At 34.6% G+C, this 15,306-nt stretch overlaps 2 protein-coding genes across 10 annotated transcripts in view; one reads left to right on the forward strand and one right to left on the reverse strand.

Annotated features, from left to right (window-relative positions):
- fndc4a (fibronectin type III domain containing 4a) overlaps positions 1-12,217 on the forward strand; it is a 36,546-nt gene extending 24,329 nt beyond the window's left edge. The window contains exons 3-6 of the mRNA XM_046836463.1: positions 1,025-1,229; positions 5,996-6,085; positions 7,015-7,148; positions 9,585-12,217. Of these exons, the coding sequence (XP_046692419.1) occupies positions 1,025-1,229; positions 5,996-6,085; positions 7,015-7,148; positions 9,585-9,626 (471 nt within the window). The 3' untranslated portion in view covers positions 9,627-12,217. The remainder of the gene's footprint in view (positions 1-1,024; positions 1,230-5,995; positions 6,086-7,014; positions 7,149-9,584) is intronic.
- The window catches only part of si:dkey-71h2.2 (low density lipoprotein receptor adapter protein 1-B), a 44,038-nt gene continuing 36,176 nt past the window's right edge, over positions 7,445-15,306 (reverse strand). For 2 of the 9 annotated variants that reach the window (XM_046836455.1, XM_046836456.1), the window contains one exon: positions 15,118-15,306. This exon is cut by the window's right edge and continues 441 nt beyond it. Coding sequence is in view for 4 of the 9 variants with exons in the window: in XM_046836453.1 (XP_046692409.1) it covers positions 7,623-7,818 (196 nt within the window). In the remaining 5 variants the exon portion in view is untranslated. Of the gene's footprint in view, positions 7,819-12,832; positions 13,200-13,424; positions 13,453-15,117 lie in introns of those variants that run through there. The other 7 variants (XM_046836454.1, XM_046836462.1, XM_046836453.1 and 4 more) reach the window with 7 other exon arrangements.

Here is a 15,306-nt window from a genome sequence, read left to right on the forward strand (position 1 = left end):
TTTTCCTAATAGAATTTAAGCTTAGTTGTATGCTAAAATTCTATTTAAAACAGCACTAATTCTGAATGATCTGTCCTCAGCTGAATTATTCCTAGACCTGTTTATAGTTGAAGATTAGCTCAGGAGTAAATTAAGCTATAAATGAAACAGTACATATGTTTTATCATTCATTTCCAATTATTGCTTAAAGACTAAAATTTGTAACCAGTGAGATATGATGTCATTGTGAAGTGTACACATTGCAAGATTATATTGTTTCATCTTTGTTCTTATATGCATAACTTTCAAGAAAATCTTCATTTTAAAGTTTTAACCAAAGCAAAAGTTAAAACGAGTTTAAAAGAGCCCAGAACTTTATGTTTGACTAAGAATGTATCATATGTTGTACTCATAACTAGCATTTGGCTAAACACTTGCAGATTTAGTACAGTATATGAGGTCAGAGAACCAAAAGTATGTAAATAAATTCAGTGCACCTTTTAAATTGCAAATGTAGTTGCTGTATCTAGGCTAAATAAACCTTTTATATTTTTACATATATATTTACTAAAGTGAAAAGTGCATTATATTGAGTTGGTTTATTACATGTCTAATAACCTTTGCTCTTCAAAAAATGCTTCCCAATATATGTTAGAAAGTGATTATGGAAATTTGTGCCCATTCAAACATAAAAGCGTTAGTGGAGGTTGAGCAGTGGTGATTCCATTTAATCCCAGATGTGTCCAGTGGGGTTGAGGTCAGGGATCAGTGCAGGGCACTTGAGTTCTTCCATACCACATCTTAGCAAAATTGGCTAGTTTACAGGGTCATTGTTGTCCTGAAAGATGTTGGGCCTTCTATTTCCAAAGCAAAAAAAATCTTTATAATATTGCACATTCTAGGCCATTTAATGAAATTATTATTTAATTTGTATACATTAAAAAACTTTAATACTTCTGTAAGCAAACCTTTTTGTCTGTTAAATGTGATATAATATATGATGTTCTAATAAACTATATGAATAAACTTGTGTATTCGGGTTCAGAAGCAGGATAGCCATGTGCAGCGGTTTATCCGGGAGGTAAACACCACCAGCAGGGCCTGTGTGCTTTGGGACCTGGAAGAGGAGACAGACTACATAGTTGAAGTCCAGTCTATTGGCCTTTATGGAGACAGTCAGGCCAGTAAGCGCATTCACTTCAAAACCCTCAAGAAGTCAGACCGCTTTCCGTCCAACAGTTCTAACCAAGGTACTAAAGCCTATGTATTAAGATCTGTGTTGTGTTAAGTATTTTTGCCATATTCACAAGGTGTAAGCCTGTTTATTATACCTGCTCTAATGAAACTTAATAATAAAACAAAGCTAGTTGAGTTACATTTTGAATGTGTATGTATAATCTTGGAGACCTCTGGTTTACAACTCAGACATATGGACTTGCACATAATTTCTTTTTTTTTTATTCTGCCCCAGCACAATTGATTCAACTTATCAGCTAATTACCAAGCACCTTATAACTGAATTACTGGCTCTTTATTGATCACTGTGTACATCTAGAGTCTAAAACTGCTTAGCTTAGTCAGGTAAATTTGAAATTAATCCATTACAAGGACATTATACAAAATTCATTACAAAGCCTGGTTATCACAATCACAGCCTGATACTGAATCTATCAGAAGAAACACATCTGATAGACACCGACTACTTCAATGGAATATTTCATAACCTAAGAATGATATATTTTTCATTATTAGAATATTAAAATTTGAGCATAAATATGTGATAAAATCCTCCTACACTAACAAGTCTCTTTATTTCCTTTTCCTGTTTAATTATTATATGAAGCCATCATGCATGACCACAGAAGCCTCTCAATTTCTACTGTAGTTTCTGATTAGTTTTCTGACATTCAGTGCAATAAACTATATTCATCACCTAATTGCACTAATGAATATAGCTTAGTTGATCATACAACTTGTTACTCTTATACAAATTGTGTGTGTGTGTGTGTGTGTGTGTGTGTGTGTGTGTTTGGTGTGTGTGAATCCAAGTGTGTGAATTCAGTATAACAATAACAAAACAATATCAAGATTAATTTCTTTTGGGATTATAAGCATTATAAACCATTAGGTTTTTTTTTCTTCCAGATTAATACAAAACCAAATCACTTTATCTTGATAATGTACATCTTGTATATATAGCTGTATATACAGTGAGGAAAATAAGTATTTGAACACCCTGCTATTTTGCAAGTTCTCCCACTTAGAAATCATGGAGGGGTCTGAAATTGTCAACGTAGGTGCATGTCCATTGTGAGAGACATAATATAAAAAAAATTCAGAAATCACAATGTATGATTTTTAAACTATTTATTTGTATGATACAGCTGCAAATAAGTATTTGAACACCTGTCTATCAGCTAGAAATCTGACCCTCAAAGACCTGTTAGTCTGCCTTTAAAATGTCCACCTCCTCTACATTTATTATCCTAAATTAGATGCACCTGTTTGAGGTCGTTAGCTGCATAAAGACACCTGTCCACCCCATACAATCAGTAAGAATCCAACTACCAACATGGCCAAGACCAAAGAGCTGTCCAAAGACACTAGAGACAAAATTGTACACCTCCACAAGGCTGGAAAGGGCTGCGGGGAAATTGCCAAGCAGCTTGGTGAAAAAAGCTCCACTGTTGGAGCAATCATTAGAAAATGGAAGAAGCTAAACATGACTGTCAATCTCCCTTGGATTGGGGCTCCATGCAAGATCTCACCTTGTGGGGTCTCAATGATCCTAAGGAAGGTGAGAAATCAGCCCAGAACTACATGGGAGGAGTTGGTCAATGACCTGAAAAGAGCTGGGACCACCGTTTCCAAGGTTACTGTTGGTAATACACTAAGACGTCATGGTTTGAAATCATGCATGGCAAGGAAGGTTTCCCTGCTTAAACCAGCACATGTCCAGGCACGTCTTAAGTTTGCCAATGACCATTTGGATGATCCAGAGGAGTCATGGGAGAAAGTCATGTGGTCAGATGAGACCAAAATAGAACTTTTGGGTCATAATTCCACTAAACGAGTTTTGGAGGAAGAAGAATAATGAGTACCATCCCAAGAACACCATCCCTACTGTGAAGCATGGGGGTGGTAGCATCATGCTTTGGGGGTGTTTTTCTGCACATGGGACAGGGCAACTGCACTGTATCAAGGAGAGGATGACCGGGGCCATGTATTGCGAGATTTTGGGGAACAACCTCCTTCCCTCAGTTAGAGCATTGAAGATGGGTCGAGGCTGGGTCTTCCAACATGACAATGACCCGAAGCACACAGCCAGGATAACCAAGTAGTGGCTCTGTAAGAAGCATATCAAGGTTCTGGCGTGGCCTAGCCAGTCTCCAGACCTAAACCCAATAGAGAATCTTTGGAGGGAGCTCAAACTCCGTGTTTCTCAGCGACAGGCCAGAAACCTGACTGATCTAGAGAAGATCTGTGTGGAGGAGTGGGCCAAAATCTCTCCTGCAGTGTGTGCAAACCTGGTGAAAAACTACAGGAAACGTTTGACCTCTGTAATTGCAAACAAAGGCTACTGTACCAAATATTAACATTGACTTTCTCAGGTGTTCAAATACTTATTTGCAGCTGTATCATACAAATAAATAGTTAAAAAATCATACATTGCGATTTCTGGATTTTTTTTTTTAGATTATGTCTCTCACAGTGGACATGCACCTACGATGACAATTTCAGACCCCTCCATGATTTCTAAGTGGGAGAACTTGCAAAATAGCAGGGTGTTCAAATACTTATTTTCCTCACTGTATGTATGAAGCAAACTTTTAATACATTATCTTAAGTCAACTATTTCATAATAGTCAGGGCACAACAGTGGATGTTAATTTGATTTATTTGGTTGTTTAATTGTCAGCTTACTATTGGAGCACATAGTTGATATATTGTGATGGCTGTTTTTATTTTCTCTGTGTGGACAGAATTACTGACAACAGCATCATCTAAGTGCTTATTTAAAGTGCTAACTGTTGTTGCACATCTGCAGTAAATCTTTCTAGTAAATGGGGTTGTAGCATTAAATAGCCCTGTGAAGGAGAGACTACAGTACACACAGGGTTGGTTTTTACTTTCAGCTAGATATAATTTTAAAAGAGGTAAACTGTCATGGCCTTTTTACACAAGCCTTCACAAAAAATAAATTGTTAGTGAAACCAACATATACATTAAAATTTTAAAGCACTGAAATTATTAGCATTGAAATTCATACCAAAATCACAACTCTTGTTAGGAACTGTTTAATTTTTATGACATTTTATTAAATAGCTGGAACAGTACATTGGATTACATTTTTTAAAGCTGTGTATGACTCGATTTGTTTGTAAATGGTATAAGTATTTGGAGAAATTCTGTATTTGTAAAAAATCCTATAAGTCCCATATGCTAGTCATGCTCCCGTGTGTGTAAATGTACACATAAACCACACGTAATCGGCTTTAAATAAACACTGCATTAGTGATTTCATTCATATATTATTTATATTATTAATATATTATTTATAATAAATAATTATTTTCTTATTATTTTTCTTGTGACCTCCAGAATGCAGTGTGTTAAAATATTATTTAATTCCTACACATTAAACTACTGACTTAAAGTCAGTATTTCAGATGGTAAATATGGTAAAACATATATAACTCATGGTCATGTGTTTCGATCCCTATTAGGTAACGTTGCTCTTGGGTGTCTAAAATCATCATTACTTCAAAGGAACACTGAAGCTGGAAAACTGCTTTAGTGGTGTTAAAAAGAAGGAAGATCCTCCTGATTTTTTTTTTTTGATGTACTGTCATGGCTATTAAAATAACTCTTGGCAAGTGTTCATAATGCTAAACTCAATCCATTAGAAATGCTACCACATCAGAAGTCTTGCATTTGCAGCAGAAAATCTTTTCCCCAAGCTTTTTCTTCTGATGTTTCTTGTGATAGTCATTGGCATGAACAGATCAATGAGATAATGTCAGCGCCTGTGAAGCATTTTATATTTCGATGTGCAGTGTAGCTTTTGTCCTTTTTTGCACTTAGTTTGTTTTGTTTTCTAGGGCTCCACACAGATAGAATCCTTGTACAAATCTCAATCTAGTGGAACTAATGAACAGCTGCTTAGCACTGAATAGGTGTCAGTAGGCAGCAAGGCAGCATTATGTCGTCTAGAGCACCCTTTCATTATCTAAAAAAAAGTTACTCAGTAATTGGCTATGCAGCCTTTACCATGCTAACTGAAAACCACTCCACATTCGGTACAGTTCTGTATCTACACACATGAACACCTGCAGAGTATTAGACATTTTTTTTTTAAGTAATTCCTAAAGACATGCCAGAAATCTCTTTTTCAGTGGGATAAATATTTATTGAGAAAAGTGATGAGAGAGATGGCATGTCGCTCATGCGGGCTGTTTATCACTGGAGAGCAAGAGTGTTTCAATGCTACTCACTTGTAATTGGAAATTGCGGTGATATAAATGATGAATGGCCTCTTTCAGTAATTGCTCAGGCGAAACCATCTTCCTTGAATTTTTTCCTTTTCTCAGTTATGACAGCCAGTGCATATTAGCCAGCTACATCTTTATCCACTAAGAAAGATCAATTGAGAAAAGTAATGCCCTGGACCACTTCCACACACTTTAATATATAGAAGGAAGAGGATGAAATGCTAAAGTCTATTTAACACAGGATTAATGAGTGAGACGGATAGCTGTTTAGGCAAGCAGTTCTTCCTCGCTCTCTCTCTTTGATCACTGACGAAATTGGGCCGCACGGTGCCAGATGTTAAGGAGAAATTTGTTCACCAAAGGCCTTGGCCTGCATGTTAATCACAACATAATCTTTCTCTTTCAAAAGATAGTTGTATTTTGCACTTCTGGTCTAAAAAAAAAAAAAGCTGGCATTGTGCATCAGTTTTCTATTAGATGGCTACAGCTAAAAATATCTAATCCACCTATTTCTATATTTATAGACGATCCGACTGTTGAAGGTCTGGACAAGTCTAGAAACCTTCAAACTGGGGAAATGATCATCATTGTGGTGGTGCTGCTTATGTGGGCAGGTACGAGGTCTCTAAAATTCAGTATCTCGTTACTTATGACTATTGATTATGAATTATGAAAGTTTTAAAACCTTGGCGTCAAATTAGGTAATTGTACTGTATTTTAAAGTCAACTTTTTTCAAAACCACTGTAATATCATATTATTATCATTATGATTTAGATTGATGGTTACTTTAAATTTGTGAACCTAATGGTTGATGTAGAATAAAACAGAACATAATTGCTCTTTAGAGTTTCAATGTTCCTCTTAGTATTACCTTACTGCACAGCACAGAGTGTCTGATAAAAAGGACTTGTAAGAGTCGACACACACACACACACACACACACACACACACACACACACACACACACACAGACACGACCGTCTGGGCAATGTTTACTGTAGGTACCAATTCGTTTGCAGCAAGTGTTTGCGAGAGTCTGAAAGAAACACAAAACAAAACAATGGGATAATATCTGAACACCACAGTAAAACCAGGGATCGTGGAACACTACCTGTCACTGTGCCAGAAAGGGAATGTAATATTACTTAAGGGAGTCAACCTGCCCAACATACTTTTGCTTATTATTTAACTGGAGGACTATGGCCATGTAAGATACAATTTATAGATCACAATGATCTTCCATTACCTACCAACAGATTTCTTTCTTCTTCATTACCAATGACATTACTGTACAATAACGTACAAGCCTATTTTCTTGACAGATGGCACAATATAAAACGCTATAGTTCAATAATTGCGTACCTTCATAGACTACACCCTCATCATATCTATTTCACTTACATTACAAATGAAGTTTCAGTAGGTCTGTCTCAGCGAGGTCAAAGCCTCACACGGAATCAGAGACTTTATTGATTTTTGAGTTTTCTTTCCTCTGCAGACTTTATGTGTTCCTGAAGCATGTTGATTGCTCTCTTCTTTTAGCGGTCATCGCACTCTTCTGCCGGCAGTATGACATCATCAAGGATAACGATAACAGTAACAGTAAAGAGAAGGTGAAGCCGTTGTCTGAGAGGAGCACACCAGAGCACCACAGTGGAGGACTCCTCAGGAGCAAGGTGAAGGAACCATCATGTTATGTTTACTCCAGTGGATGTTACAAAGCTCATCATATAATGCTTGTCATTATTAGTAACACTGTTTACAGAAATAAACTCAACTTTGGGGAGCCAGTAAATAAACATGATACTATTTTTTTGTAGCGTTGATGAATTTTTGCAACTGATTGATTGAAATCGTTAAATAATTTTCTGTGACTTGAATGAGTTTCCTAATTCAAATTCTAGGTTTATATTATTCTAAGTGTCTTGTAACGAAGAAGATGCATATGCAGATTAAGATGATGATTACTATATAAACAATCAGACAAATCTATTTCTTTATCCAAAAAAGCATGGGTCAGTCAATACAGTAAACAACATAAATAGGGCTAAACTATAACAAGAACATGAAAACGGAACAAAATCCCCCCCCCCAAAAAAACCCAGAACACAGGCTTGGTAAATGGCAGAGAACAAAGTCAACTCAACCTATTACTTTTTATTAAATGAATGAATGAGAGTCCTTTTAAACTCTATCTGTGATGAGTGTGTAATTAGAAACAGGTAACCGATCAGTATGAGGGTGATCGTGAATGTGCACGATGTGTGTTGGGAGTTGGAATCCAGGGCAGCCATGTTTAAAGGCCACAGGATCTGATGAGGAATGGACTTCGACTCCAGAAGTGGCCTACAAAAACATTTACATGTGAATATTTAGTTTTGCATAATTGTTTAAATGGTAATGCGTGATGTGAGATGTTGCTTATATAATAATAACAACAACAATAATAATAATAATAATAATAATAAATATTTAAATATTGAATTTGAATTGAATTAAATGTCTGCCAGTAACTTTTTGCTACAGAAAAGTCTTCAGGCTGGAAGATTTAGTACTTTGTCAGTAACAAACAGCTGTGGGTTTTATTTGGCATACTACTGTAACTAAAAAAGAGAAAAATAGAGGCCAGAGGAAACAACTCATGATAAGAACTATAACAAATTAGAACAGGAACAAACTTGTCTCTGTAATGTTTTACAAATGGTAATAAATGGCTTATTAATTAATTAGATATTGTTGACAAATAAGAGTTTTCTGTAAATAAGAGATATAGAACACTTTGTGATGAGCTGTAATAGGAAAATAATATCAGCTTCCCACAGTGGATTGTTTTAGTATAACAGCAATGCCATGTTGTGTTTTAATCCATTAATAAACACCTTGTTATGCACTGGTGTGGCATGAGGTAAGCCAAGTACATTAAGTTTCATGTAAGGTGAAATGAAAAGAACATAAGATTTTTCTGATCCATAGGCTCTTCAGCTTAATGCAGGACTAAAATTACGCTGCAAAACGCATTTACTAATTATACCAATTGACTTTAATTTATGAGACTGTCTACACAGATTAATATTAACAACAAAGTCGAATACTGACCATATAGTGGTTAAATGTGTTGTGATATGTTTTCATCATTGAGAAAGAGAGAGAGACTGCGCAAGAGAGAGAGAGAGAGAGAGAGAGAGAGAGAGAGAGGGTGGAGAAGACAATACTTTTTTTTTATGATTTTACATGCTATCCAGGGCGTTGTGCTCAGTTGAATACATATACACAATTCATATACCATAGATTTAGTCTTTTGCAATTACATGTAAGGAAGATAAGGGCATGGAAACAAAACAAAAGAAAACTATATATTAAACTACTACTTATTTAAAGGCACTTGATTACTGGCAGCATGAAAAAGCTGACACAATCACTGTGCATGTTAAATGACTGAAAACGATTTATTCATTTATTTTTATTTTGCTTTAATCTTGGGGAATATTTGTCTTTTTCTTAGTGAGGAGAATACGATGGTTTTAGCATAGCAACTAAATCAACATAAACACATCAAATGATACTGACCTACTTTTAAAATAGACCATGTACCCAGGAGGAGCAAAACCTGACAATAAAGGCCTTTGATCTTTCCACCATTTCCTTCTTTGGCCTCCATTTCTCAGTGGATGCCAAGCACTTGGCGTCCTCACTCGTTAAAAAATCCTGCTTTCTTTTCAGCCTTTCTATGTATGTGGTTCATACACACTAGTGGGTGGTAAAAGCATTGAGCCCAGTGATGATCGTAATCGCTTTTGAAGGATTTTGGAAGATATTAGAAGAATGTCTGACATTGTAGCCATGCGTTTCTCCTCCATTTCAGGGCTTACTGAGTTTTGTATTCATGCAAGTTTGTACCTTTTATGCCTCATTGGCCAGTCTCTGAATGATCGTTCCTTTGCTAGGCATTTCCGACATTGATGTGTACACAGTTTTAGGCTGTAGGCTTTCTTATCCATCTCTATCTATCAGTACGGTCCGACAGATTTCCTTACATGTGCACAAATGGTGAGTTTAATGAAATTGGCCCTTTGTGTAACATTTCTTGTTCTCATTTCCCCTGTGCAATGCAGTTTCATCAGTCTGTGCCATCTATCAACATCATAGAGGTTTAATGGGAGGAGTGAAGACGACTGCTCCTTCCACAGTCAACATGATGCTACATTCCTGTAAACCTTCTACATTACAGAGTCAGGATGCCATGTGCCAGGAACCATTAATCACACTGGCTGCCACTGTTGCTAGAACTTTTCATCCCACAACAATGAGTGTGCACGCTCAACATGCCAAAAGCAATCTATTCCTCTAGGGTAACTGTACATGAAGTGAAATACAGCAGCATTCACACTGGTTTTAATGTTAATTCAGTGTGAATGCAGTGCGCACTTTTCGTTCTGGGATCATATGACTACGTTTTATTTTTGATATGGTACTTTGTGGTCTTGGGAAAAGCTAATGTAGAAGAGGGGTTTTTATGGTTGTGTGTGTGTGTGTCTGTGTGTGTGCACCCCATCACAGCCCCTGAACCTGTTGAATGTAGTGCTTGGGTACATCATTCAAGTAAGCCCTTGTGCTGACATGCCTAAAAATAAAGAAGCTCAAAGGCTCATCACATATTTCTGTAAAATATTTTTTTAAGAAAATACTATCACAATAAAAATGTCAGAAGGCAGGAACACTGTCAGATATATGATGAACACACCACATTTTAATACACCAGAACTGATTACACTTGAAAAGAAAAACAAACAAAAAAAATGCTTTGCTTGCACTATACATGTATATGGACAGTTTGGTAAAATTGGACATTTTAACTGCCATCATTTCAGCTTTATTCAACAGACCATAATCTTTACATCAATACACCATAAGTAATGTAAAATATGTAAGTAATTATTTTTTAGAAATAATGAACCAAATCAGTTTATTATTGAGATCAATATAAATAAAGCCCAAATTAGGTGGTGGTTAACCGCAAATATTCAACAAATATTGCTGAATGATGGAGTTTAGAAAAATGCTGTAATTTCATTTATGGTTATTTCTGTGGACTTATTATATTAATAATGCTTTATTAAGGAACACACATTACAGGTTAATTCAAAGTGTATTCTTTCTTCAGTACATCCCTAATTAGATTATATGAAAATGGTTTCATCACCAAGAACTACACTTCATAATCATGATTCATAATCACTGATCTGTTACCTCATCTAATAATTGTATTAAAAATAAATACATGTGCAAAAAAAGTTATTTTATGTAAATCATTGAGAATGAACTAATCAGGTAAATCTCTGAATTTACTGAATTACAGATTTGAAAATAAAACTGCAGTAGCAGATTAGCATAAAGAAGACTACAGAGTAATGTTTTGGAATAACTCAACATTTAATTTTGGCCCATGGCCCTCAGACATGTTTGCTCTTTCATAGGAGAAAGTTTGCACCTCTCTGAAATGTTTATTTTTATCAGGGATAAGATAATGGGTGTTTTATAGACCATGTACCATAACTGTATATACAGTCATATACAATTTACCATAACTGTATACACAGACATACCATATGAATACCTATATGAAACTACAATATTGGACGTGGATTATTAGTACATATTTGTTACTGGACAACACATGAAATGTACACAAATAACAATATGCCAGTTATGCACTATAATAAAAATTGAGCTTTTTAACATTTTGCATGACAGGCATTAATCCCTATTTTAAATTATGAACGGTTGGTGAACGAAGTATAATTCTTACTAAATAAACCATTTTAAAAGGTATCTAATTATAAAGTTCAATAAAATACTGTATTCTTTATTGATCTTGAAGAACATGAACTTTATTACCTCCAATGTGTGTTTCTCAAAAGAATGTTAATGTGATCAAAATATTGATTGGTGTGCTGTTTTGTTGCTTCGTAAACATTATTTATGGTTTATTAATGCTGAAGTTTGTTTTAATAATGTTGTGTAGTAATCTAGTGAGGGAATCTTAATATACTGCATTACTCATCATTGGTTTCCAGCCCCCATGTGCTGGACATACACATTCAAATGTTTGGGTTATATCTGATAGGTCTGTGTGAAAAGGTTTAATTTGAACAACTACAGCCGAATAAGTGATCTCTCAGAAATGTTAGTTAGAATGCATGTTGGCTTGTCATTGGCTTGTATATATTGTTTATTAAATCTTACTGTGTGCTAATTTTATATGACAAAACAGTAACCAGAAATATTCTGATGTACCTGTGCGAAGTTGAAGTAATTCAACTTATTGTTATTAGAATTTTCTAGCAATAAATACATATATATATATTATATCAACTGGTCATCATAAAACACCACATGATTTAAACACTACCATGCTCTCAAGAAATTGGCCTTAGCTTCATGACAGCCTCTGAAGTTATAAAGCAATATGAAAGACTGTACATTAGCTAATGCTTAGAATTTCTTGATGGTAAATCAAGTTTGTTTTTCGGAACACAATTTAGGTACCAAGTTCACGAAAGACTGCTCACACATTGAAATCAAATGATTGTTATGAAACATGCATGGTGCAAAGAATTCAAAATTCCAAATACAAAATTATCTTCTTTGTGTTGCTGGTTTTTTTTTATTTTAAAATAATCTTTAAGACTTAGCCATTTTCCGTTCATCTAAATTACTGGTTACAATAAAGATTACTGAATAATAAATTCGAGTTTGGTTCTGATCATTGAAAATTTCACAAATAGTGTTTAAATTAAAAGCAATGCTTTTTAATAAAATTAAGAAGCAAACCGAATAATTTTTGTGTTAAGAAAAGTCAACTGATAAAATCACATATTAAACAATAAGTCTTAAACAAGTAACATTGAAAAAACAAAATCATTATTTAAATACTGAATCATATTATTAACTTTGTACACTAAAGTTTGAAACTATTAAATTATATAAATGTTATATATATATTACTGTTGACGAAATCACTGACAGCATGTTGTACTGATTGGGATGTAATGAATTGAAGGAAGTACTGTATGTACCAGCTGCATGGCATAGTGGGAAACTTTGACTCTAAATTGCCACTTTGATTCAACAGCAGAAGTGCACTGCAGGTGACCAACATGAGTGAGTAAAGATCATAAATCTCTGCACCAATTATCACTGCAGCCATCTGGGGAACATATTTGAGAGCTCAGCTCAAACACAAGAAGGATGACATTACATCTGTTTTGTGAAGGGCACTCAAAAGTTCTGCTATTATTACTTCCGAAGGTTTACAATACCATCTTGCAGAGAATCCATACTCAACAAAATTCTGGCCTTATTACATTTTCAGTGAGACACTTTATTGAGTGATTTTTAATACTAGACAATTGTGTAAATAAACTTTGCATAGGTCTATAAAAAAATAGCACCATCAGATTACTTCAAACACAGTTGTCCACAGAATATTCAAAACTACACAAAAAAGATTAATTTGATGTCCAGCTATACAGATCATTCTGGTTTTCTTTTGTGGATTAGAAATCACATATGTACAGCATAAATTGGATGAAAAGAAATGAAAAAGCTTTCATTTAGTATGTGTAGTCATCATGCAAGACTCACATTGACAAGGTCCATGCAAGCTGGTGGAGTTCAAAAGTTATACAAAATAATTCAAAGGAATCTGTCATACAAACCATTAAAATCTGCAAAGCAAAATACTAGATATTACAAGACAGACATAGACATTATATTATATTTATATATATATATATATATATATATATATATATATATATATATATATATATATATATATATATATATATATATATTACTCACACACAAAAAAAGAGAAGTTCAAAACCATATTAAACCTATTCAGAACTGTACAAAAAAACTTTACAAGAAAAAGGATAAGGAAAATGCACCTTTACTGTGCTGCTATACAAGTTTGACCTTGAAAGAAAAAGGACAGAAAAGCAGGAAGAAATGAGGTGCTTTCACTGCTTGGTCAAAGATGGATTTTTACATCAATTGCTTTCTGGTGGGAAACTAAGGAAATGTCCCTGGTGTGCAGGAAAACATGACTTATTGCGCACATTCTAGGGAGCCCAAAAGTAATAAAAACATGATTAACAACATATAACGTTGTAAATAACTATATTACACTGTAATGCACATTTTGCAAATGAAATGTAGGCCATAAAATTTATTTCACATAACTGTATAGATTTTAATATATATTAATAATTACCTTAATAAATTGTGCCTATAATGACAAATGCAAGAATAGTTTTCCAAATGTGGATTTCCAAATGTGGCCTGGCACACCTAAGGCTTTATAAGTAGTTTAGAACTAAAAATAATGACAGAATCAGTTACCCTGCTATCCTTATTGCCACAAGAATTGTGTCTTAGAAATTGGAAAATAGCAGATAAACACAGTGTTATTAATCATCTCTAAGCCTAGTGTAGTCCTGGGGGCTCTAGGTATGATATAACGATGCACTTGTCCGAGTATTGCATGTGCACACATTTATAGGATCTGGCGGATGCCCTTATCCTGAACAACTTACATAATTGCTTTAAAGTGTCTATCTATAAATATAGCCTAGTTCTGGCTCATTAAGCAAATTAATGACCAGTATCACTACTATCCATTTTTATTACTTGATTATTACAAAGTACCTGTCTGGACATTCAACTCAAGTACAGTGTTTTACACTATATAGATAAAAGTGGATAAAGGTTTGTGGACCGTCGACCAAAACAATTTATATGGGCATGTTAAACATTGAACACTTTTACTATTATAATCTCCATTCTTCTGACAAGATGATTCACTAGATTTTGGAGTGCAGTTGTGGACATTTGTGTTTATTCAGACACAAAAGTGGGAAATTCTGGGAAAAGTGAGTTTCTCCCTTCATTCTGGACACATCTCTATTCTCTTTGTGAATACTGATTCACTCAGTATATACAATAGTCCTTTTTTCTGCTTCTCCTTGTACCGAACAGAAAATCAATCTTTTATATTGGTTTTGTATTCATGTTATTGCTTATAAATTTATTATTGCTTGTTTACTTGGTGGTTGTCTTCTCCACTGTCTTGGTTTTCTGAACATGTGTTGTTTATGGATTTAGGTTTGAATACTCATTTTACTAGATGACCAGGAATAAAAAAAAAAAAAAAAAGTCAACCTGTTGTTGACATGCTTCAATTAACAGTCAGCATTCCAATTAATCCCAAAGATGGACAATAGGGTTGAGGTCAGAGCTCTATAGCAGGCCACTCAAGATCTTAAACTGATCTTTCATGGAACTGGCTTCTTGCACAGGGGCACTGTCATGTCAAGAGGTTTGAAGGGAAAATGTATTGCGATCTCATCAAAAGACATCATATACAATTGTGCGTCTCCAACTTTGTGGTTTAGGGATGAACCACATATGGCTGGATAAGTCAGGTGTCCCAATACATCTATCCATATAGTGTCTATTCCCTATATTAAGTATATATTACAAAGATGTTTTAGGGTTATGATATTTGACATTGTGCCAAAACCTAGGTTTGTATGTGGCTGAACCTTTGTTATTGAGCAGTTCATTAGTAAGCTCTTAAAAAAGATTTAACTGATTTAATCAGAGTAACTGAATTCTTTGACTTTTTGTTGGTTTCATAAGATCATAAAAGCACAAATATATATCATATAGGTTTTTATATAGTACTCCTAAAATCTAAAAACATCATTGCACCTTTAGTTTTGAGAGTGTAATTCTTCTTTGTATTAAAATGTGGATAGATTATCTATA

Source organism: Silurus meridionalis, chromosome 23, assembly GCF_014805685.1.
Source record: "Silurus meridionalis isolate SWU-2019-XX chromosome 23, ASM1480568v1, whole genome shotgun sequence".
Lineage (NCBI taxonomy): Eukaryota > Metazoa > Chordata > Actinopteri > Siluriformes > Siluridae > Silurus > Silurus meridionalis.